The following is a 26,258-nucleotide window of genomic DNA, read 5'->3' on the forward strand; positions in this document are numbered from 1 at the left end:
TTGCTGTCTGAATATTTAATAATCCATGGCCCACAATTTTTTCTTTTTGCCCCTTTTTAAACAATTTTTTTCCTTATTGATTATTCTCAACTTGATAAGGTTAGATGCATATGTTTGTATTCAGATAGTGTAATTACAACTTTCCTCATAATGTCTGCTAAAAAAGAAACGTGGAGAGACTGCTTTTTGGATTGTGCACTGAATCTTTTTTATTTTTTATTATGACTTTTTAAGTTTTTCTTCAAAATTTTATACTCCAAAGTTTGGTTTATAATACTTCCGAGTTGAATTTCAAATAACATAATTTGCCCAATAAATCTTTCACCTGTCAGCCAAACTTTTACAATTTCTGAGTATAATTTTTAATGCAGTTCATTAATAGAAGAATAAATAAATCACAATAGATCAAATCATATGACAATTATCATCCAATCCACCTACTACTAATTCAAAAAAGATCATGAAATACATTAAGGTTTAAACAGTACTACAACATAGTCTTTTCAACAACCTGCTTATTTTTCTCTCTCATCTCTCAATTCAATAATAATAGTAGTAGTATAAAAAACACATTCATGTGTGGTGTGTATTAGAGTGGGACCACAAGATAATACTATCAACAATGGAAAAGGTCCAATTTTCCTCCAACACTACCACTTCCATTTTCTAAAGTGTATCTCAGTTCAAAAATCTCCCTCACAAACAGTGGCCCTAAAAAGTAATGCAAAACTCACTGCAATTTCCAACAAGATCTATCTATTCAAAGCAAATACTACTTCCTAATCCAAATCTCATTACAATTTTCCAACAAGAACTGTACAGAGAAGATTAATGCATCACCATCACCATCACCATCACCATCACCATCACCATCAAGAATCCAAGCAAGTGTAGAACAGAGATTAATAAATTTAATTGAAGTAAATAACAGAATAGGAGTGGGGCTAATCTTACACAGCTACCACATATACATATGCAAGCCCTCCATTACATACATATATATCCAAAACTAAAATCTTTCCTTTTTTTCTTTTTGGTTTTCAGAATAATTTCTTTTCTTTCTCTCTCTTTTTTCCTGGGGAAATATATTTCCAAGCAGGAGAGTAGTTGAGGAAGATACAAATATGATCAAAGAACCTCCACTATCTAACCAAAACAAGAAGCTACTCAGTCTTCTAACATCTAAAATTTTGTTCTTGTCCGTCACCAAAAAATTGATCATTCTTCCCCACCGACTTTCCAAAGCATGAAAACACTTCACCATTTCATCAGCGTGTTGTTTACCTGACGAATGATAGGGGCACGAGCACGCAGTAGGAACTCCATCCATCATCCTCTTCCTTCACAACACCTCCTCATTCTTTCAGCAAGTGCCTGTCCCATCTTTCCCTCCCTCCTGAGACCCAGCATCATCAGCACCTTTCACTTTTTCTCAGGCTGCCATGGATTTAAATTGTCATTTCCTGGTCAAGTAGTAAAAATTGAATCATAAATTCACACCCCCCATTCATTCTAAAATATGTAGTAGTATAACAAAGTCACATTTCTCAACCTACAATGGGGTTGCAAAGTCGATTTTCTAGCTTTGTTAGAACTTACCAGCAGGTTGTTTCTGCTCGGTAGGCTTCACCTGAACAGCAGCTGGAACGGGATGTACATACGAAAAGCCAGCTGGCAACAGGTTACCAGCAGCCTGCGCAGCAAACTGTGGTGCATGGATTATACCCTGTGAAGGCAATCCACCGCCCTTTGCGTTAGCAGTGGCTGCAGCAATTGCTGTAGCTGGATCATTCGTGTTCGCACCACCCAATAAAGACAAACCACCAGCTGATGTCACTGGAGCACTTGGTGACTGCTGCTGGTGTTGGTCTGTCTGTCTTCGCGGCATATAATATCCACTAACCCCGGGTGAGGTTGAGCTTTTACTGGAAGAATGCGGAGACTGGGATTGAGCATACGGATTTGAGAAGAATAGTTGCTGCTGCATTGTTTTAGGCATCTGCTGCTGAGATTGCTGTTGCATTTGAGATTTCTGTATGCTGCCAGAAGAGGCAGAAGCTACATGAAGGTTCCCCAGAATTGATGGAGACTTCTGGTTAGGACCGGATGGGGCATTCTTTGTTGGCTGTGCTGACAAAGATGGCCCTTGGCTTGTTTTGTTGTTTGTAGAAGCAGATGAAGCTGTTCTTGGGCTCCCACTGGCTCCTTTGGAGACCGAAGAGGCTGTGGGAGAACCTACCATCATAGGGGAAGACGAAGTCTGGTTGTTGCTTGGATGAGCATGCCCTTGAGAACCTGTTGACGATTTCTGATTCCCTCCAAAGGATATTTGAGTCTGAGAATGCTGCTGGGGAAGGTTTTTTAGCGTCGCAGTGGTTGTAGAAGAGGTTTGGGGTGTCGGATTTCTACCAGAGCCTTTCCATTGTGGGGAATGGGAGGGGCTGCTGCTGTTGCTCTTGACAAGATTTGTCGGGAAGCCAGAGAGTCCACTCGGAAACTTCAAACCCATGGTTGAAGATGAATTAAAATGCTGCTGCTGTCGACCAACTGCATTTCCTGTCATGTGCTGCGGCAGACTACCTGAATTTGCTGCCATGTGCTGCTTCAGTTGCTGCTGCAGACTACCTGAGTTTGCTGCCATGTGTTGCTTCAGTTGCTGCTGGTGCTGTTGTTGCTGTTGCTGTTGCTGCTGCTGCTGCTGCTGCTGCTGTTGCTGATGCTTAAGCTGCAGATTTTGCTGTTGCTGAAGTTGAGCTTGAATGCTGTGAGCATTCTGAACATTCACAGCATTGGAACGGGAACTGCGAGGTGCACCAGAAGCAGCGGCATTTATAGACCGTGTGGAGCTCTCAATCACGTTGCTTGCCTGAATAGACGACGAAACATGCCCATCAGTCGTCAAGTCCGACCTTGTGAACGCAATGGATTGCTGCCCACCACCAACACCCATAGCCTTTCCGGTCAAGATCTTACGTTCTTCTTCTGTGGCATGGGAATCGACACCAGCAGATTTACCATCATCTGAAATTCGGAAATTCTTCTTCTGGGCAGCCTGAACGGCAGCCATCATCTGCATATTCTGTCTCGTAGCTTCTGAGGTGCTATGAAACAGAGCGTGATTCTGAGCCATGGATGCCATATCAATGCCCGGGCCACCACTGGCTCCATTGACAGTACCAAAACTCATCGCAAAGCTATGTGATGCAGGCAAGGACTCCGGTCCAGACTTGGATCCGTGCTGCCCTTTCTTGTCAGCATGATTACTACTTGCGCTCGTAGCACTAGCAGCAACACCACCAACACCAGCCAAAGTGGCAGGATGAGTCATCAACCCGAAATTCTGCGGGTGCATTGGCATTGCGAAGTTCTGGCCATATATGTTCATAGAGACTCGAGAACCCCGGCTGTCAGCCATTGATGGGCTGTCTTCCCTACTTGGTTCCCCCTCAAGTTGTCTTGCCCGTGATTGGTGCACATATTGGCTGTGACTCTGTTGCAACTGCTGCTGGGATGGCTGCGATTTCTGGGACGGCTTGTTTTGCAAGCTAGCAGTTCCAGAACCACTGGAGACGCCGCCGCCAGTTTGCATTCTCGGATGCTGGCCCTGCAAATGCTTCTGTGAGGTTGAGGAACCACCACTGGATTGGCTTGCATTTTGGTGAGCTTGCAGCAACTGCGACTGGATGGATGATGGCTGCGCGTGCTGAAGTTGCGAAGGATGAATCATCTGAGATGAGTAGAATGAACCGTTGAACAAAGGCAGCGCCTGCCCCGGGGTAGCCCTGTAATTCGGGGGCCCTCCCACAGCAGCCGCCGGTATGGGAAACGGATACCCATTGTTCTGTAGGATTGCCAAATACTGCGTCTCATTAGAAGGCATATTCGGATAGTTGAAGCTCACTGCCCCTGCTGAAGTGGAATTCGTAACACCAGAGCTACAGGTATTGGATGAAGCCCCAGCAGCCGGAGATTTGGTTCCACTAGGCCGTGGTGCTGCCGATTGCTGCTGGCTCAAGGGGAATATGAAAGTAGGCCCCTGCTCAAAACAATTCAAACATTCAACACTCACTCCACCAAAACAAGATATGTAGTTAGCGACGAAAAAGGAACCATACCAGCAAATTACTAGGAGCAACGGGAGGCAATGCTTGCTGGATAAGAATCTGCTGCTTTCCCTGAGCAGAATCTGACGTACTGGCCGGTTGAGAACCCTTCTCCTTCCCGACAGGAATGGGGGCGTTCTGGGCCTTATCCTGAGCACCTCTGACCGCAACATTCCCGTGCAACTCCATTCCTGGTATGAAGTTAAGATTGCAAGGCTTTGACCCGAACAAAGAAGCCGAGCCAGCCGGTCCAGGCCAGAAGGGGTTCATCTTCATGAACTGCTGGAGGTAATGTATATTCCTAGCAATGTGGCAATGTGTAGCACAGCGTTTTGGTCGGGGCTGAGAGAACAACGGCTGAAGAATTTCGAAAACAAACGCATCATCAAAGATCCACCACCACAGGACAGCATTACTCCACCATAACACAACAAGGACAAAGAGTCCCTTACCTGAATATTTCCAGGCGCAACGGCCCCTCCTCCCTCCATTGACACAACTCCTTGCAACGGAGCCATATATCTGCTTACCCAAACCAACGAAAAGCCATCATCAGAACAGAACCAACATAAAAAAAAAAATCTACGATTTCAAGCAAAATGGTACGCAGTCATACCTCATCGGAGCAAGCCCACCGGGCCAATTCCCCATCGACATTGGCAATGGCAAAGAGCTCGTTGAGTGACCTAAGTTCAAGAAACGTTCAAACTTCTCAACATCCCAATCCACAGATCTCCACACCAATGGCCAAAACCATAAAATTAACAAAATATAAAACCTACCAGATTTCTCAGTGAGCTGCTGGTGTTTCGGAGTCAACAACTGCGATTTGTTTCCTGCATTAACTCCATCACCGTCATCTCTTTCTGACTTCTCCAAGTTAAGATGCAAATCTACATTCCTCTCCTTTGATTCCCTTTCTTCTAGCACCTTTATTTCTTGATCACTCCCTGCCCCAATTCTGTCATTTTCGTTGGCTTGATCTCTCGACGCCTTCGAATTCTGCAGAAATGCAGCAGATAAAAAATCAAAAGGCTGCCAATCATCAAAATCCAATAATCTGAATCGAAAGCCTCTCTATCTACGTACATCGGAGGCCGGAACAACAGGCTTTTGATCCACCGGCGAACCCCTCAGATCAATCTTTGCTTCTTTATCCGGAGATGATTTTGCTTGTGGCGGCGGCGCCTGAAAAATAAAATAGAAGTCCGGTAAAAAGAAATCCATTTCATCAACAAAAATACGACTTGAAAAAACTTGATCTTCGCTCACCATCAGATCTATTTCGAACTTCTCTTCCTTCCAATTCTCCGTAAAATTGCTAAGCTCGAGAAAATCATAACCAAAATTAGGCCAAATGATGAGAAAATCACCCCAACCGCCTCAAAAGAAAAACTAAACCCAAATTTCTATACTCACGTTTTATTAATCGCCACCGCCGATGAAGGTGCCGCCGCCGGTGAATCTCCGTTTTGGTTAACCGCCGCTCTCAACACAGGAGATTCTTTTTCCTTCGGCGACTTTATCTCTTCCTTCGCGACGGAATTGCTCTCCCTTAATTCTTCAATTACAGGCTTCATCTCCGACACTGATCCCGCCGGCGCCACCGGCGCCTGCCTCTGCGGATCGACCGAATTGGTAGACATTTCGTGCACATTTTCAGCTGCGAATCCTGAGATTTTATCCGGCGATGGAATCTCGCTCTTCGGCGTCTGATCTGCGTCGAGCTTCGCCGGAACGGGGCTGCTACGAGCGCCGTGGCTCGGGTTCTCCGGAATCTGCCGCGGCCTCTTTCTCTTCGGAGCTGAAAAAGGATAGCAGCGTGATGATTAGAACTCTCAATTAGAGAAAGCAGAGACTAATTAGAGCATGATTTAAAACTTACCGACAGCTGAAAGGGGTCCAGAATTGGATCCCAAATTGGGATTATTGGCCGAAGGGGAATTAGAAACCGGCGATGAATTACGCTTGATTTCTCTAGACTCATCCTTTTTCGACGAAGAAGGGGCTTGTGATTGAGTCATCAAACCATACAACACCTCCGCGATTTCAATCTCCAACTCCTCCGGATTCGAAGAGCTTGGCTTCGACGCAGCCGCGGCTACCGCCACGGCGACTTTCGGCGGCTTCAGCTTCGGCCCGGGGTTATTCAGAGTCTGCTTCTGCAGATTGCAAAAGTTCAGAATTAAGAATCGAAGAGATCTTTGGAGATTCAATAATTATTTGACCGATTTCAGACACTAACAAGCTTCTTTCTGATGGAAGCATTCGAAGACGACGGAGACATCGGAGCCGCCGGCGCAGGCGTCGCCGCCGGAGAGCTCCCATGATTCGGCTCTCCGCCGCTGTTGTTGCTGATTGAAACCCAATCGTGAGACCGCTTCGTGGATGCTTCAATAAAATGAGAAGAAAAATTAGAAGTTTGACTTAAAAAATCAAATCGGAAAAATGAGGAAAGTGTTTTCGGTCGCTCACCGGAGCGTGCCTTTCTAGGAACGGGAGCGCTCATCATTTCCGGCGGCGCTTTGGAAACCTTGGCCGCCGTTGAAGAAATAGGAGGAAAGGTTTTCCTGTGCTGAAGATGGTGATTGCTACTTACAGTATTGCTCGGTTGCGGTTGACTAAAACTACTGCTATGGTGGTGGTGGTGGTGGTTGGGGACGGAACCCACCGCCTGCGACAGCAACCTCACACCGCCGGCGTTGTTCACTTCATCGTCTTCATCTTCTTCATCATTGATGCTCTCTTCCGAAGTCTCATCTCCGCCTCTTCTCCTCTTACTCCGGCTAGACCTTTCTCTCAAATCCCTCTCCCTCTCCCTTTCCCTCTCTCTATCCCTCTCCCTCTCTCGATCCCGATCTTTCTTCACTCTATCTCTATCTCTTAACCTCACAGACTCCTGCAACTCCACATCTTCATCTGCAATTAAAAAAAAAAAAGCTCGAATTATCAGCGGAGAAAACGCAGATCTGTTGATAAAAAAAGGAGAAAAACAAACCTGGAGAGTCTCTAAGGCTGTTGGTTCGGTGGCGGCGGCGGTTGAAGCCATTGGAGCCGACGATACTAGCTCTTCTGGCTTCTCTGTTCCTGTCCATCACTGGAATAGAATCAGAATCTCAGCTTGACCCAGATGAAGAAATCCAATCAGATATCTCATCAGAGTAACTCGCCGGAGAAGAAGAAGAGGGTCGCCGGAAATCAAGATTCAGAATGAATCCAGCGGATAAAACAACAATCTTTATCTCCAAATATCTTTTTCTCTCCCCCAAATGGGCTCCTCCTCCTCTTCCACAAATTCTCTAATTCAGCTCTTTCTCTCTCTCTGGGTACCCCTATAAATGAAGCTTTTTTTTTCCTGCTGTCACGATCTCCTTCATCTATTCATTTGTTAGAATGGAGTATTTGACATCTACAAAAAGCCCTCGTGGAAAATCAGATGAGCTTGCTTTGTCACGCCAATCGATCTCAGCCGTTGAGATCGGTCTCATCCGACGCTCCTCAGTCGCCAGCATGGCGGTATTTACTCTATCAAATCTCCAATACCACCGCTACGTGTCGGTTTCTGTCTTTGGATTCAAGCTTCCATTTTTTTTCGGATTTTGATTTTATATGGGAAAGCCATTTTGCTTACGTCTCTAGCATATAATAAAATCAAATTCTACAAATATGTATTTTTACTACTATATAAAATCAAAAATGAAGCATGGAAATGGTAAATGATCTTTATAGTACAGGACTGTTAAGTCAATCCCATTAAAGAACGAATTTATCAAAACTAAAATTTGATATTCTTAATTGAAATATAAAATACTCCAATAATATTTGTTTTTCTAAATGTCTAAGCAAATAAAAAGCCTAAATACATGCATTGAGTGGGAGGGTGGAGTGACCGGCTATATCCGGTTGCTAACCTTATTTAAAGCAACATGACGATCATAAGGAATCTAGGTGTGACCGAGAAAATATCGCAAAAGCCTGGTCAAATTTTATTATTTTTCGGTTCACATTAATAAAATATAATTTTAATAAAAAATTCATTTCCATTAAATAAAGAACAAAATTGAAGGTCCCAAGAATTACGGCCCAGACTGATTAGGTGAAAACAAATTTTAAATAAATCAAAACTTCGCCGAAATAATAAAATAATGCATTTCTCATTTTTTTATACAGTAGGAGTTGTAGAAGTAAGTTATTGTCTCAGATTTCGATATTTAGGTGGAATTAATTAGCTGGGGTTGGACCGGGGCGTATGTTAGCAGCTAGTACTTACTTTTTTGATAGAAGTGACACGTGGGTCCCAGTCTCAACGGCTGCGATTTGGTTGGCGGATGGATGTTGAAATATCTCCACCGTCCGATCGCGTGCCGACGTGGCGGGTTCGGCAATTAAATATGTCCTAGCTGGCATATTGATGCAGACATATTTGGTTGGGCAGTGGCGGGGCTGGAGCGGATCTGGGCCGTCCGTTTCTTTGCCGGATATCGGACGGTGGTGAATCGAGACCGAGCAAATAAAACTGAAGTCGCGGTCACGGAACTTCCGAGAAGTGAGTGGGCCCGCCGAGTTGTCTTTTTTCTTTTTCATTTTTTATGATTGTTTAATTTAATTGGTAAATAATTTATTAATTTTATTTTACTATTCCTTTATGCTTAATCGTCACGTTGCGGTGGAAAAATTGGTAAAACTTTTTAAAATGTAATGAGTCCCACTAAAGTCAAAAAATTATTCTCTTTCATGCCACCGCCGCTTCAATATGCAAAGAAATAATATTTTGTTTTCATATTTGAGAAATTGTTGGCACTTTTACATACGACAACTCAAATATTGTGTCTGGATGATGTTTTTAAATGTGGTAAAAATAAATAAATGTTACCGTATGAAGAAAAAAGTAGGCTTATAAAATAAATTCTTTATAGGAAATACTATTGAATTGCGTATCACTTCTTTAGATACTATTTTGATTGTGTTTATGACTCTAATTAATTGCGTCTATGCATATTTGAATGCTGATAACTTTTCGATTGAATCTTTAAATATATGTACGTTACATAATTAATATAGTTCATTGAAAGTTAATGACTTTATACCGGATAAGTGACTTGTCCTAATCCATTACCTTTGAATCTTCATATAAATACTCGAAATTAACTCTTGGAGACGATTTTAGTAATCACTTAGGCACTTATACTATTAAAAAATTACTTCAATTGACATATTTTGGTTCCTCTTTAAGATTTTTTTTCACAAACAATTGACGACTTGATACGTTGGATTTATGCATCTAAAATGAAAAACATGCCTAAGGCTAAGGTTAGAAAATTAATGAGGCTAATATCAGCACATATGGTTATAAATCATATTAATCAATTATACATTGCAACTATATGTCTATGTTAGGGAATAAATTTTGAGAATGTTCAATAAACTCGACGTTCGAAGTTGTTTCGCTCATAAAAATATGTGGATCTCGAATTTTTTTTTAACATTGGGGCAATATTATTTCAGTTCAGTGGTATCACCCGAATTTTTTATTCAAAGATGTTGACATACCACGCATTGGATCAGTCAGTATCGAATAGCCATCGGCGTACAATGATGTAGCAACAGTGCAAAACATTATATTATGTCCAACAGTGAAAGAATAAAAATAATTTATTGTTTAAGTATTTTCATATTTTGTTATTTACACCTATAAAATATCCACAAAACCATTTGCTTGTAATTGTTTGCAATGAGATCATTAAAAAGTAAACTTTATGCGAATGGAGCTCTACATGTGGTGGGTGCACCCACATTCATCTTAGTGCATTTTAGAGTGTAACACTCAGCTTTGGGTATTGCCCACTTTCATATGTCTATCCAATAAACAAGACAAAATTTAACAGTATATGATATTGCCATTTACCCCACATACACAAAGTGTCATTATTTCTTTTTCATGTCACTAGATTAGAAGACATCACATAATATAAACACTCTTAACAAATCTAACATAAGGGCACATTTGGTAAGATTGTTAACGATCAGTGGCTTGGTTGGGCAAACCCGAATGACGTTGTCGTCGCAATTGGTTTGCAGGGGTTCGATTTTAATGTTAGGGTTTGATTTTTGGCATATTTTTGGTTCATGGGTTTCAATATAGTTTGTCGATATTAATATGAGCAATGAAGATTTGTTTCGATTTTATTGTTAATATGTTCCTCTTTAACTTTTATGTTTAAATGTAGGTTGTTCGACTTAAAGTTCAATTATGGTTCCCGGCAAAATATTACCCCGGAAGCTGCGATAACTTTCCGTTGGGAAAAAACTCTAAACTAAGATGTTGATTTAAGTAAATAATCCTCAATTTGATATATTCCTTAATTTATTCTCAATTTGATAACTAATCGTACATTTATTCATCCTCAATTTAGCTTAAATTAATCATAGCAATTCATTAGAATAAGCATTGCTTATTTATTTAACTAGACATTTATAGCTTGATTTAATTATTTAGTTAATCTTATTTTTAATTGATAAATAAATAATGTAGTTTAGTAAATTAATAATCAAATAATTATTCATTATTAAAGTTAAATGAATATATTAACATAATTTTACTCCTTACCTATAATATAATCTACATAGTTAACTTCATTTACTTTATCTTATGTTTTGTTTTGTTTAATACTATATCACTATGTAAATATCTTCTCAAGTTCTGCCATGACTACCAATGTACATACATAATCATATCGATATCATGATAAAAGTGAAATTAAGGCGCCACTATTACATTTCGATATTCAATGGAATTAGTTTAGTAACAAAATATTTATATCGGACGATTAAAAGAAATGTGCCCCGTAATTGTTTTCATAAATATCAATATTTTTATTCAAAATTTAAGATAGAATTAATAAGAAGATAGTTACTTACAATGGTATCTCAAACTCATTTTAATCTTGGTTTTTGACAAACAATTAGGGAATTATCTATTTTTGAGTTTGCACTATAACATACCCAAATTATTTTATGAAATTTTTGAAGTATAAAAAGTTAATAGATAAATAATATTCTTTTACGTTTGAGTTTATGTAAATGGTTGGAGTAAATCACTATTTGATGTAATATTTATATTAAAATTAGTTTGAGTTTTGATTTGGTGGATCTAAATTTTTTATTACTGATACTATAACTTAGTACATATCCAAAAAGACAAATGTAATAAAATTAACTATAATCGACTTTTCCTTTAAAAAATCAAATAGGAGTATAGGACCAAAGGGTTGTTTAAACCATAAACATTAGGTTTAAGTGCTTACCGCTTGATTATTCAACTCCTAATATATGGTGTAACTGTTACAAAATCAATCCTTTCGATAACATTATTAATATAACATAACCCAATTTGATGATCTTTAAAGTTCAAAATGATCAATAACATTATTTCATCAAGAAAAGGAAATAGTAGTATAAGGAGTATAATTGAAGAGAACCACAAAAATGTTTTTGTTGAAAATAATTAATTATGTGTATAATAAATTCTCAATCTACTTCCAATCGTAGTCAAACATGGCCCACAAAACAGACGGAAAATTAATTTTGTGAGCATATTTTTAGGAATTAAAAATTACCTAAAAAAGTAAAAGTAAGAAACTAAAAGAAACCAGAAAAATCTGAGCTATATTTTTTACCAAAACTTGTATGCTACCTCAAACTGGTAGGCCCCACATATGTCGCATTTATTGCGTGTTATCCTACGTGGCGTGGTCAGTTATCTTACGTGGCTACTTTGTTCCCAGACACGTGTGCAAGAGTATTATTTATTCTTTCGTTTTTGAAAACCATTTTTTTATAGAATTAAAATAAACAAAAAGAAAGAGGGTATTGAATTTGAACTACTACTTGATTGCATTTGGGTGATGTTATTGGCTACATCCTTTTTTCGCTTTTCTTGTGAATCTCTCACCTCTTATCTTTAGCTCAAAAATATCTTCACAATTGCTAAAGGGAATGATAGTGTCACCCACCCCATTACGTGACAGACACTGAAGATCACACGTGCAAACACCATTTTTAGTTTAGTTGATATACATAAATATTCATTTTTCAAATCACTCACAATAAGATACTGGACAAACGTAGATGAAAAAAAATGGAGATGGAAAAAATGTAGAATCAAAAATAAAAGAGGTGAAAATTATTTATTTGAATAAATATTTTGTTATTAGTGAGAATCAACTTAGGAGGAACTATTAACTAAACAAGAAGTACTCCACACAAGTATATCTAATTATTTGTTGTTGAGCATGTGGAATTTATGGGACGTTGGGAATGGCCTATCAGTGGAGTAGGTATTTTTCAGAGGGGGCATCTCATAGTTGCATATCATCTATACTTTTTACTACTCCTACTAGTTTGCATTCATCAAACCTAATTTTTGAAATTAAAATATTAAATTATGATATTTATTTTTTTAATTATCTTTTCTTATATAAAATAGGGTATTTGATGATGTTTAAACTGACATTGTTTCAAATAAAAAAAATAAATAAATAAACACATGTTAAATGACTAGTAACTCTTTCTTAAATAACAAATGATTCAAGAAAATCAATTTTAGTGTAAATATTATATTCAATAGTAATTTTTTCTCAAGCATTTACACTAAATTAAATATTCATTATTTTTTTCCACTCGCAATATTTAAAAAAGTGATTTCAATTTGTTTTAGTGTAAAACCATAAATAAATATATTTTGTTAAAAAAGGTCCGAAATGAGATTGATTTTGGAGTATCATAAAAGATAATTGACTATTTTATTTTAGGTTTTAATGTACTATTTGGGAGGTATAAGAGCATCTCCAACCATTTACACTAAACTCAAACTCATTTTAGTGTAAATGTCACACTAAATATGATTTTACTCCAACCATTTACACTAAACTCAAACTTAAAAGAATATTCTCTCTATTATGCTCTTTTTACTCACAAAATTTGAAAAAGTTTTGGGTTTGAGTTTAGTGTAAACCTAAAGATAGGTATTTTTTTCTCAAAAACCAAAAATGAGATTGGTTTTTGAGTACTATTGGAGCTAAATACCTATCACATTTTAAGTTTTAGTATACCCTTGGAGATGGTCTAAGTCGCTAGTTATAATTTCCACGTCATAAAAAGTAAAGAACCATAACACACATGGTAACATTGACAACATACTCCTTCTGCCTCATTCAAGCTATTCACATTTCATTTTTAGTTAGTCTCATTCCATTTTCTATATTTGAAATTAATTCCTCTCGCATCTCTCCTCTATCCCAATTACAATATTCAACTATATTTTTTCCCTACTTATTATATTTAACAATTTCTTTTAAAATTCTGTGTCACTCAATAATATAGACATCTTGAGTGGAGCGGAGGTATTACATTATATTGAAATTTTATTTTCTTAATCATTATAACTTTAAAATTGATAAATCTTTTGAGAATACACGCATAATATAATTCGACTTAATCCAATTTAACTTTCAATTATCCATCTTATAAATTGAGTTTATCCAAAGAATTTTGTAAGAGAACAATCATGCCTACTATAAATCCTTGATTATTGCGGACTACATTTATGGAGAAGATGGGGCCAACTCTCCGGAGGTGTGTGGGACCCGCACCCATATCTATTTTCTATTGTTAACTAAATACACAAGTTAGGTAATTTTATACACAATGGAGCATGTCACTTTAATAAATCCGCTTAAAATAATATGCCATTATTTATGATACTGTTTCAGCCACGTCGGATTTGTCGGGCCCACACCGGTAATGGGCCCACCATTGCTTTTAATTTTGTCGCTTGTGAACTTTTTATCATCTCAAAATCACCCGCGACGCGACACGTGTCCAACAGCATTGACGTCGTCTCCTCCTACGTGGCACCTCCTATAACCGCGTGTGGGTGCATGCATTTGTAATAAAAATCAAAGTTAAACTTTTCCTTCATACTTCAACACAAGGTAATCAAAATTGATTCATTTTTTTATTTAGCAATATATGGTACTCATACGAAATTTTCTTTTCTAAATTAGAACTTCGGAGGTGCTGATTTTTTTTTCTTTCTAGTATGCTAAATAAACAAATCTTATAAGCGAATCAAGATTTGAAACTTATATATATATTTAGTATTTAGCACTAAAAAATTATTGGGAATATGAGAATAATGCAGACCCTTTACTTAAAAAGTGATGGTTAATTTACTTAATAAACTAATGCAATTTGTCTTGAGTATATCGAAGAATATAGGGTTCTTTGCCAATCTTTTGCTTTAGCTATTTAAAGAATGTATCTTGAAAATGATAAATTACTTTATTCATGAGAGGGAGTAATATAATATGATTAATTCAATTTCCTTTTTAATTAGTGGAAGTGGAGATGAGATGATGCCCCCTTTTTACATGTAGCAGTATTAAACATGGCTGGCAAGCAAAGCTTATGTGGGAGTTGGACTTTATATTATTTTATTGCTACCATTTAATCACTCTCATCATCTTGATTAATATTTTAATAGGATGTTTGTTTGCATCAACACGCACAACAGGTCATCCTCGAATTAGTTGCATTTTATTAGTTGCTTCATATTCATGAATTTATTAGATAAAATAAAATCAAATTCAGAAAAAAATATGAAAAGGTTGACCTTTAACTATTTTTTGTTAATGGGTATGACCCATTAGAGATAAAAGAGAGCAATGCCAAATTGAGTATCATACATAATCCATCCAATCAATTTATACCTTTTCTAGAACTGGGTTTTCTATAGAAGAGAATCAATCTTATTTAGTATGTTGACTTGTTAATCTTATTTATACTATCTCATAAGACAATTCAATGATTGAGGCTTACTATTTCATTATATTTTGAGAGTATGAATGATATAAATGGGTATGGGTTTAAATGGATCAGATTCTCTAGGATCAAACTTAATTTCTCCAATAAAAGAGACCGTTAAAAAAGTGAATCAAATGCTAAGATTTATTTTTATCACATAATGATGCTCTAATTAATGGGAAAAGATAAATGTACATAATTGTACATGTACATAATATTTTAAAAAAATTTAAATTTAAGTGAATTTAATTAAAATTTAGTTTTGTTATTTATTGTATTATATGTAGCAATAACAAAGAAGTGATATAGAAATTTTATGTCGAATCGTAGCATGATTTTGACTATGATTTGAATTAATATACAATATTTAGTAGAAAATATATATTTTATTAAATATACAAATATTTAAGTAAAAATTTTAAATCTTTCTTGAAGTGTTGCAAAATGATTAGTATGAAATTTATTTTAAATCAATTAATATTTATAAAATGATTTTCAATATAAAATATTCAAAAAAGTTCGATTATACAAGTACAATTATGTACGTTTATCACTGCTCTTAATGATTAGTTAATAGTATTTGGTTGTGGATATATATATTTACAATCTTATGGATTAAATAGCCAAACATATATAGGCCCAAATACCTTCTTATTTTCTGTTTGTGCTTAACTATTTGATTTAACTGATTAACAATATTGTCGCTGAACTATTTTAACAATGCACAAAAATTGAATTAAATAGTACTAGTAATATAAAAATATAGATGTAATAATACTATAAAAATGGACATGAAGTGCGACAAGCGTGGCATGCGATACAGCGACTTTAACACCAAGCGTCACTATTTTAATCATAATTTAGTTTAAATATTCAGTATTTATCCAATGTATTAAAAATTGGGCACTAGCCTTAGACTGATCTAGGCCCCATCTCCACTTCCATCTGGGAATGCATAAATTGATTATTAATTGATTAAAATATACGTATCATTTAAATATTATTGTACTATCTGCTTTTTTTATTTTATAGATTGTGTTGAAATCTGTGGCCATTTTGATCTTACTTATTTTAAATAGCAGCAGTATAGAATATTATTACTCCACTTTGATAATGGAACCAGACAATCTGGCTATATTATTATAAAAAATTAGGTGGGATAAAGACACAGTAATTAATTAAGTATGCATATTTTAGTCATCAGATCCCAAACTTATAAGGTTGTAGACAAAATAATAATAAAATATTTATGGTTTCTGAGAATTTATTTATTCATCAGATGGATTTAAAAAATACTGTACTTTAATAAGTACTCCCTTGATTAGTAATTTTCTTAATAAAATGGATAGTCTATTCTAGGTTTCTCATAATAATGGGCTTTTATAGGTAGACATCAGCCCATTCTTATTTTTATATGAAATTGAAAATTTGGAAAATGAACACGACCAAATTCTGTACATTTACTAAATGTGACATTTGTTTACGTCATTATAATGTGAAAAATATTAAATCTCCTAATAAATATCACAGGATTTATGGGGAATTGATATGTGTTGATCCGATTATTTATTAATTTTACATCGGATAAATTACACCATATACTAATTTACTATACACATTATATGATTAGATATTTAGATATGAGTCTTTATTACCCACACATATACATATTCTCACACACGCAACACTCTTGTTTAACATTCGATTAGCGTATATTTATTTTATTTTATACTAGTACATTTTGTTTGGTTCTAATACATTAAAATTTATTACTAATAATATTTTTAGTTTGTAATTTTTGAAAAAATTAAAGTCCAGTTTTTTTTTTTAATAGTAACTTTAAATAAATAAATAAAATTACATGTAACATTAAATATGTAAATAAAGATAATGTTATAACAATGAATTGAGTTCAGTATGCATTATTACAATGAATCTGCAAGTGAAAAAAAAATTAATTGAGAAAATTATACGGTATAACATTAAGTATATTACTACAATTAATGGTTATTGAAAGTAGCATATGACATTAAAGATTTCAACTATCACAACATTATAACAATGATTCGAGTTCATTATAAACATTGCATATAAGTCGTCTCAGTACTGAATCTACAACACTATAGATTACGCTTAATCATCAAAATTAGTTAAATTTTGATCACTATAAAGTACTCCCTCCGTCCCTGATTAAAAGTCACACTTTTCCATTTCGGTCCGTCCCCAATTAAGAGTCACACTTCATTTTTACCATAAATGGTAAGTATGTCTCATATTCCACTAACTCACTTAACTCACATTTTATTATAAAACCAATATTAAAAAGTGAGTCTCACGTTCCACTAACTTTTTCAACCAAATGTTCTTTACATTTCTTAAAACTCGTGCCAGATCAAAGTATGACTCTTAATCGGGGACGGAGGGAGTATAATCTAAGGGCTCCCTTAGTTAAATTTGACACAATTTCGGAAAAATATTCACTTTTCGATGTAGGCTGAAGAAAAACCAAAGGCCCAGTTAAATTGCGACCTTAATAAAAATAGCAAGGCCCAATAACTAAATAAATTTATCAAGAGGTACAGAAATTAAAGTGGGTTTTATGGTATTTGTCCCTAATGAGCTCATATTTTTGTAATTTTTTGTAACACTTTCAATTATGAATCATGCATCTATATTATCTAAAACATGAGTCTATTAAATAAATACTAATATCATTTAAAAATAAAGGTATATAGCTTTATAAAAATTAAAAAAACCCGTGGAAATACAAAACAATACAAATAAAAACAACCACTATTAGCTGAGCAGAGTGGTCAATAATTTTTTTCAAATCAGTAGCTATAGCTTAAAATGAAAAAGAGTTACAATTACAAATTGTAGAATACTGTATCTTTGAATTTTCTTCTGAGGAAAGGTGACAAGGATCTTTCGTGATTAGTGTGCTAATATTAACTTTATAGCCAATCCTATCCAAATCCATGTTTCCCAATTAAATACTAATTTTACTTTCTCTTATTTATTCCTTACAAGAATTTTATTAGTCCACGTTTTATTAGTGTTGGCTTGTAGTATTCTAATTACAACGTTCTTCCACTCTAAATATAAAATTAAACAAACAAAAAAATCAATGTATGGTATGTGCCGGTACATATTAATGGTTATTGTTTTTATATTTATAAAGACTAAAGTAGTACGTACAATAAATATTCTATGTGAAAACTTATCTTAAATTTTATAATACAAATTTCTCAATTTAAGGGACCGGCCAAAAATATGGTGAGTTAGATTTTTGACCAAACAATTAATACTCCAAACGGTTGGCTTGTTTTGGACCCCACAATTAATACTCCACATACTCTGATTTTTATAATTTAAAATAGTTAAAACAAAGACCTATATTATCCTCTACATAGTCTCACTTTGGTAGTATTAATTGTGAGTATTTTACTAAAAAAAATTTACTGTGTGTTTCGCTGTTCCATGTAGTGATATTATATGCTTGATATAAAAGTTCAAAATTTAAGATTTATTATGGCAGTTGTCACTTTTAAAGTGTGTAAGAACAAAAACTTAATAAAATATCACCATTCACCAGTCAAGATCAATCATCATTGGAAATTAGTCATGTTCTTGAAGTTTTGGGCATACGAGGGTGACGTGCACCGGATACAAGTACTTAAGAAAATGGACCATTAAATTGATCTAATAGTGTATTTAGATTGAAACTGGAAAATGATTGGCCTAACATTATATTTTGGTTTTTAAATTTAGACCAGTTTGATAAAAACAATTGATCTAATACGATAAATAAGTCCAACCCCTCTATGATTCACTATAACTAATTTGAGATAGGATGTTGACAACTGAAATAATTATAAATATACTATTATAATATCACACACCAGTGTAAAAAGAGAATTGAAATTACTATAACACTCCCTGTAACTAATTGATTTCAAGATGAACGTATACAAATAACTTTTAATAGAAAACAACTAAAAGAATAACTGAAAAACATCATCTAACAAACAGAACATCAACGCCAAAAATAAGACCATGATAACACACCAGAAGCATTCTTTTATATAGTCGCCAGTCATTTAGCCTGATGATAGGGGAAAATTGGACATCAGTCTCCAATGTATGAACACAATCACTAGCTTTTATTTCTCCTTTTTTTTAATTTTTTTTTTTTTTTTTATTGGACCTCTGCTCACCTGCTGTTTGAGCCTTTTTAAATAAATAAAAAAAAGAACACAATCGCTAATGTAATTTCTTATTTTCAACATCCCAAATGGGTTACAAGTCTTGGAATCCTCAAACTTTATTATATGAAGCTACGAAGTCCACAAATACGTGAGTATTCTTAATTCGAATAACTCTTTTGCCATTGATTTTTCACAATTTAGAAGCATCTATAAAATGTTGGATTGACCGTTTGCATAAAAAATGTCAAATTTGAATTCGATTTTAGTTTGTGCACTTCGACGCCAAAGCATACCTAATTAATAATAAAAAAAGGTAGTATCGTAGAGAGAATCGATTCCAAATCTATTTGCTGCGGGCACATAAATCAATTGGCATATGAAAAAAGTGTTTGGCCACTTGGCTGAAAATAACTTCTTATTTATTATTTTGACTATGACATACTGTTGGATGTCTTTTTGTTTCATTTTCAATATAATTAGTCCAAATTCAGACTAAATTCCAAAATGATCAGTGTTTGTTTGTTTGAAGTTTATAAAATATCACAACGTTTGAAGAATATTGCACTTTTGCACCCAACTCATTTATCTATAATTTGGAAAATGTCCTTATTTTCACCCAGCATATGTAATGCTTTAATTCCCTTAAATATTATGGAGTAGTAATTTATAAAATATTTCCTCCGTCAGCTATTAAGTGTCCAATTTAGATCGATACGATTTTAAGAAATAAAAGAATTATGAATGGAAAAAAAAATCTGAGAATGTGAGATATGTAACCAACTTTTATATACTATTTATTTTTAGACTAATTAGTAGTTAAATTTGAATCAAATGAATAAAATGCAATATATATTTATAAAATATAATAAATGTAAATGATCGATATTTTTAAAATGAAAAAAATAAGATAGGAGTATTTAATAAATAGGACTATAGAAGTTAATAATTTAGTTTCAATTATTTAACCATTTATTGATATTATCGGTAAGTCAACTGAAGTAGTAAAATTTTACATCTATTTCTGTTAGTCAATGAAGAATTAAAATGTGACATCTCCCTTTACCAAAAAAATGTGACTTCTCTTTCTATATGCTCATATGAATCCACAGATAAGAGTTTAGTACTACTGTATTTCTTCTAGCAGTGTACAGCTTTCAAATTTAATTAATTGTGTGCTCAAACGATCAATATACAAAAAGTTGATTTGTATGTATACAATATTAATATCTGTGGTTATAAATATATGGTGACTTCATGTTTGAATAACTGAATATATGGTCACATGTCCACACATGTTGAAGATTCCACAGCTAATATCGTAACAAAATTACTAACACATGTCGCACCAACGTTTGCCTTCGTATCAATAAATCAAATTTTACAATTTAAAATGGTGAAAACTTTGACTAATCGAATTACTTTACTTTTATTTAGTCTACCACGAGATTTATTTATTTTATTTCTTAATCTCCGCTGACGTGACAGTAACGACTTTAGGTATATATTTGAACACTAGCTTGATTAATATTATACTCCATACATATCTACTGGTAAATTACTCTTTAATAAATACCTACTAGTATATAAACTCATAGAAGGAACATTCCTACCGACTTTCATTGAAATTGGTAACATAAAAAAGATTAATGTCATATTTATATATTTTTCTTAATAAGTACAATTATATGAGTATTTCAGTGAGAGTGATTATTCCTACTTAATAAGTTGTGTCAAATATAAATTTCCTATTTTTTTAGTAATATGTAAGATTTGATGGCTGGATTGTGTGGACACTTATAAAAACCTGGAAATATATGTTATAATCAGAGCGTAAATCCGTACAATTTATCACCAAAAATCGGTTAATTTTATCCATATTAATTTGTGTTCATCCAATCCTTTTAAATAAAGATTTAATTAAATTTGGTATCTAGACTAAAGTAAGCAACCACGACGGATAAGATTTACTACAAACGCATAAAGATACATATAGAGAATTTTGAGATATATATGGCGACTATTTCTTTTTTCGAAAATTTATACAGTACTATTACCAAAATCTCACTAAAATTCAAATATATGGCGCAATTAAGAATTTATATAAAAAAGAAAAAAAATCTCACCAAAAGTCAAATGTATGGCGCAATCCCTTTGAGAAGTGGGCTAACTCTACACCTATGTTCCATGATTGCCGAGTGCGGGTGCGGGTGCGGGCATGGGCGCCATGACACGGATATATTTTTTAAAATAAATTTCAAGTAAAAATAAAAATATAATCTATAAATTAAAATTACAAATATCAGTTGATCAAATGAAAGATTCAATTATAGTAATAAGATAACATGAGTAATTTAGGGTTCAAAAGAATTCCTAAAAAATGAAAATAACTCTAAATGCACCTTAAAAAAGAAAAGAAATCTTAAATGCACCTTAAAGAAAGGAAAAAAAAAGATTAAATATGCTTAAAAAGGAAAAAAAAAAACTTAAATGCACCATGCATACTCCATATTCGTGAGGTAGACACAAACAATATATCTAAGTGGCATATCTGTTCTTATCTGTTATGAATCGCTCTCGCACTCTACACTTATCCAATACAATAGTAATATTTTTAAGAGAATTCATGCATTATGACGATACACGTATTAATGACGTAAAAGTCAGCAACCGCACAATTGAATTTTTGGATAAACCGAAAATTTATGAATAAATATCACCTCTATCTGGATATTGTTTATTAAATGTATGTGAAGTTACACACAAACACTTATAGTATTATACAAATAATATTATTGCCATTTACCAATATTACGATTCAATTTGATTTTCGACAAAATACATTTCTAATCAATTCAGCTCTGTTTCAGCAATATTTTTTTAGTATTAATTAATAGGATAAAACATTATGAATCTGTGATAAAAATGATATGTTCCCTAAGTATTTATTATCTGGTCTTCAACAACACCTTATATTCCATATTCTTATCCAAAAGTAATACACCTAAAAGTCTAAAACTCACACAACTGATATACACGTGTCATGACACCATTGGTTTGCCCCCCATCTTGCCTCACACCCCATTCTCACTCCTCTATATATACTTCATTCATTTTGTTCCATTTACACATTAGTAAGTCCTATAGCTTTCATCAATCACAACTCTTTCTTTCTACTATCCTTCTTTTCCTACCTCAAATTTGAGGATTTTCTAAAGAGTTAATATAAAGATAGATATATAGAGAGATAGATCAAACTTCGACTACGAAACATGGCCGGAGGCGGATTTGCAGCCTCGGGTGGGGGCACGGAATTCGAGGCGAAGATCACACCTATTGTCATCATTTCTTGCATAATGGCCGCCACCGGCGGCCTGATGTTCGGCTACGACGTTGGTGTCTCAGGTTAGTTTTATTCATTCATTAAATCATTTCATTTCATTCTTACACTTTTTTTTTTTGTTTGGTAAACATTTCATCTATGTACATTAGTTTTGATACTTAAAAAATATCCTTTTTTAGTACTCTTCATTATACAGAAAATATTAAATAGTTGGAAAATACTACTAACTGAAATATTAATTATATATATATGATTGAAGGAAATCATGTCCAAGATCTTGATAAAATTTAATTAATTTGACACTCGTGATCTTCTGTTTCATGACTATTCTAAATTGACAACTATTTGTTTTATTATTATAAAAATTGCATTGTTTCACGATCCATCCTAACCTTTACAGCTACTTTTTTTTTAAATTTTTTTTATAGATTGAAAGTATTAATTTTGTAATAAATGAACAGGTGGTGTGACATCAATGACACCTTTCTTGGAAAAATTCTTTCCTGAGGTTGCTAAGAGGGCAAATGACCCAAATTTAAACAGTAATTATTGCAAATATGATAATCAAGGGCTGCAATTATTCACATCATCACTCTATTTGGCTGGTTTAACTGCAACCTTCTTTGCTTCCTACACAACAAGAAAGCTTGGGAGAAAATTGACCATGTTGATTGCTGGTGTTTTCTTTATTGTTGGAGTTGTTCTCAATGCCGCAGCCCAAGATCTTGCCATGCTCATCATTGGCAGGATCTTGCTCGGTTGTGGCGTTGGTTTCGCCAACCAGGTACGAGACGTGTTTGTTTCAAGTTGTGAGATACTCGAGACGAGGCGTTTACTTTGACTGATAGGATAAATTAAATCGAGAAAAAATATACTCCTACTCTACTAGTTGTTATTGTTGGTAGTTTAGTAGTACTATTGGTTTTGGACTTTAGGAGTGCTATCTAGTAGTTGTAGTCATATTTTCTACTACTTCAGTTATTAGTCTTTAACAGTCATTTTGGGTAATTTTGATTAGTTTGAGTCAAATAGTCAATATTGTACAAATAATTCATAAGGTCTCAACATAGGAAATTATACTATTATAGGGATTTGATTTTAAATCAAATTTGCAAGGTTTTTGCACATTTTTTTTTGTTATGGACGTCTATCTTTACTTTTTGAGACAATTGATTTCAAAATACATAATTGATTTGTTTCCTCTTAGAAAACTTATTTTCATCAATTTTTCACAAGAAAAATTTACGTGTCGGCCTATAACTGGAATTTTGATTCTACGTAGTATAATTTACATACGTATGCAAGTGCACGAAAAAATACCGAATGGCTTCAATTTTCTTGTTTAAAAATATTAGGACATTGACTAAGTTGGATATAGATGGGGATTGTGACACCTTTATCACGCAGTGTGAGATGATATGAAAGAATCTACACCTTTTTAGCATGGTGGAGTATGAAAAAATGCATTTTTCCAACTTTATTCATCAAATGTCTTACCCATCAATAATTTTTATTTTCCAACTTTCTTTTTTGTGTGGAATTTTTATAGTCCTTTTTCCAAAAGTCTATTATTTGCAACCACTTGAATATTCTTCACCTTAAATCTTATCTTAAAGATTTCAACCAATTTCCATGTGACACAATTCAATCATCTGTCATGTGCATTACAGTATTTTATACATTTTATAATATTTTGGAACTTTGTTATTGGAAATAATAGCAATAAAAATTTTATAAATATTATTTCAGGCTGTCCCACTATTTCTATCAGAAATTGCACCTACCAGAATACGTGGAGGACTCAACATTTTGTTCCAACTTAATGTTACGATTGGAATTCTTTTTGCTAATCTCGTCAACTATGGAACTGCCAAGTAAGTTCCATTTCTTCAATAATAATTAAGGTTTTTTAGACTAATTATTCATGTTCCACTTGTTTATTAATTTCTCGATCCAATAATCACCACATAATTCAATTAATAAAACTATTTAATCTCATAGAAAGAAAAAGAGATAAAAATCCCACAACGTGGATGATTCAAGATCGAAGATAACAATTTTCTAAGTTTGAAAATCTGATTTTCCCCCTTTTCAAGGGAACTGCTGAAATCAATGACTACTTTCAATATTATAAATATTTGATTTAAAAAGCTATAGAGTATGTTGTTAGACCATCTATCCCCCCTTGAAATTTTCTTGAAATTGTATTGCCATTGAAATAGTTATATTTTCTTACATATATGTAGCTAAAATTTTTAAGATTGTAATTTGTGAACTTTATTTTCTGACGACTGATACTAAATGGAGCTTATGCAAATATTAATAGTACTAAGTAGCTATAAATTTAGTGTTGCAATTTCAAAATTTGGGCATTGTATGTAACAGAATCAAAGGAGGATGGGGCTGGAGGGTGTCACTTGGGCTGGCAGGCGTCCCGGCCGCCCTCCTCACCGTAGGCGCGTTGATGGTAGTTGACACTCCCAACAGTTTAATAGAACGCGGTCGTTTAGATGAAGGAAAGGCCGTGCTCAAGAGGATCCGTGGCACGGATAATGTAGAGCCCGAGTTCTTGGAGCTGTGTGAGGCCAGCCGCGTTGCCAAGCTCGTTAAGCACCCTTTCCGGAACCTTCTCATGAGGAGGAACAGACCACAGTTGGTCATAGCTGTTGCTTTGCAGGTTTGCTCAACATTCTGTTTATGTTCTGTTTTTTTAGTATTTGTTTAATGAAATTTGTTGGATTTGTTTATGTTTTTTGTTGTGTTTGTTTGATTGGTTTAAAGGAAATATGTTGGATTTTTGTGTGCAGGTTTTCCAGCAGTTCACAGGAATCAATGCAATAATGTTCTATGCTCCTGTCCTGTTTGACACTGTTGGATTTGGGAATGATGCAGCCCTGTACTCGGCCGTGATCACGGGCGCGGTCAACGTGCTGTCCACGGTCGTCTCAATCTACTCCGTGGACAGAGTGGGGCGGCGCGTGCTTCTGCTGCAGGCCGGGGTGCAGATGTTCATATCGCAGGTGGTGATCGCCGTGCTGCTGGGGATAAAGGTGAAGGACCACTCCGAGGATCTCAGCCGTGGATACGCGATCTTCGTGGTGATCTTGATATGCACGTTCGTGTCCGCCTTCGCGTGGTCTTGGGGCCCGCTCGGGTGGCTCATCCCGAGTGAGACGTTCCCCTTGGAGACGAGGTCGGCCGGGCAGAGTGTGACCGTGTGCGTCAACCTCCTCTTCACGTTCGTGATAGCGCAAGCCTTCCTCTCGATGCTCTGCCATTTCAAGTTCGGGATCTTCTTCTTCTTCTCCGGATGGGTGCTCGTGATGTCGTTCTTCGTGCTGTTCTTGGTGCCCGAGACGAAGAACGTGCCCATCGAGGAGATGACGGAGAGGGTGTGGAAGCAGCATAGGGTGTGGAAGAGGTTCATGGATGATGATCATAATGAGAAAAATGGAATTGATAAAGGGTTTGATCCACATTCTCAGTTGTGAAGATATTTTTCCTTTGTTGTTTGGGTTTGAGGGGTTTTTTTTACATAAATATTCTATAGATAGATGTTGTGAAATAGCATAAAAGTTGCTTTTATTTCATTGTAATCCATTGTGGAAATCTTCGGAATATAGGGATAAAATTGAATAGCATATGAAAGGAGTGTTTATGTGTCCTAGTTTGTTATATAATTTGCTTCCTATAAGTTTAATTTCCAAAAAAATATGTCCTAGTGCCTTATATTTTCCAACAGGA

General features: G+C 34.8%; 2 protein-coding genes across 3 annotated transcripts; one reads left to right on the forward strand and one right to left on the reverse strand.

Annotated features, from left to right (window-relative positions):
* Window positions 1-889: 889 nt before the first annotated feature.
* Window positions 890-7,496, reverse strand: LOC125222210 (protein TIME FOR COFFEE-like). Of its 2 annotated transcripts, none has more exons than XM_048124709.1 (13): window positions 7,102-7,496; window positions 6,579-7,022; window positions 6,349-6,494; window positions 5,989-6,265; window positions 5,523-5,907; window positions 5,376-5,424; window positions 5,193-5,291; window positions 4,886-5,105; window positions 4,720-4,789; window positions 4,556-4,625; window positions 4,116-4,460; window positions 1,600-4,036; window positions 890-1,437 (listed from the first exon to the last, which is right to left on the reverse strand). In XM_048124709.1, the coding sequence occupies exons 1-13, from the start codon at window positions 7,196-7,198 to the stop codon at window positions 1,433-1,435; spliced, it is 4,644 nt and encodes a 1,547-aa protein (XP_047980666.1). In that variant the 5' UTR covers window positions 7,199-7,496; the 3' UTR covers window positions 890-1,432. The 2 variants fall into 2 exon arrangements, with proteins under 2 accessions (XP_047980666.1, XP_047980665.1); XM_048124708.1 differs by having other exon boundaries at window positions 890-1,463.
* A 14,817-nt stretch (window positions 7,497-22,313) lies between these two features.
* On the forward strand, window positions 22,314-26,155 carry LOC125221532 (sugar transport protein 13-like). Its single transcript, XM_048123647.1, has 5 exons — window positions 22,314-22,576; window positions 22,976-23,298; window positions 24,264-24,388; window positions 24,900-25,191; window positions 25,322-26,155. Exons 1-5 carry the CDS (start codon window positions 22,444-22,446, stop codon window positions 26,003-26,005), a joined length of 1,557 nt encoding a protein of 518 aa, XP_047979604.1. The 5' UTR covers window positions 22,314-22,443; the 3' UTR covers window positions 26,006-26,155.
* The last annotated feature ends 103 nt before the right edge of the window (window positions 26,156-26,258 follow it).

This window comes from Salvia hispanica, chromosome 4 (assembly GCF_023119035.1).
Source record: "Salvia hispanica cultivar TCC Black 2014 chromosome 4, UniMelb_Shisp_WGS_1.0, whole genome shotgun sequence".
NCBI lineage: Eukaryota > Viridiplantae > Streptophyta > Magnoliopsida > Lamiales > Lamiaceae > Salvia > Salvia hispanica.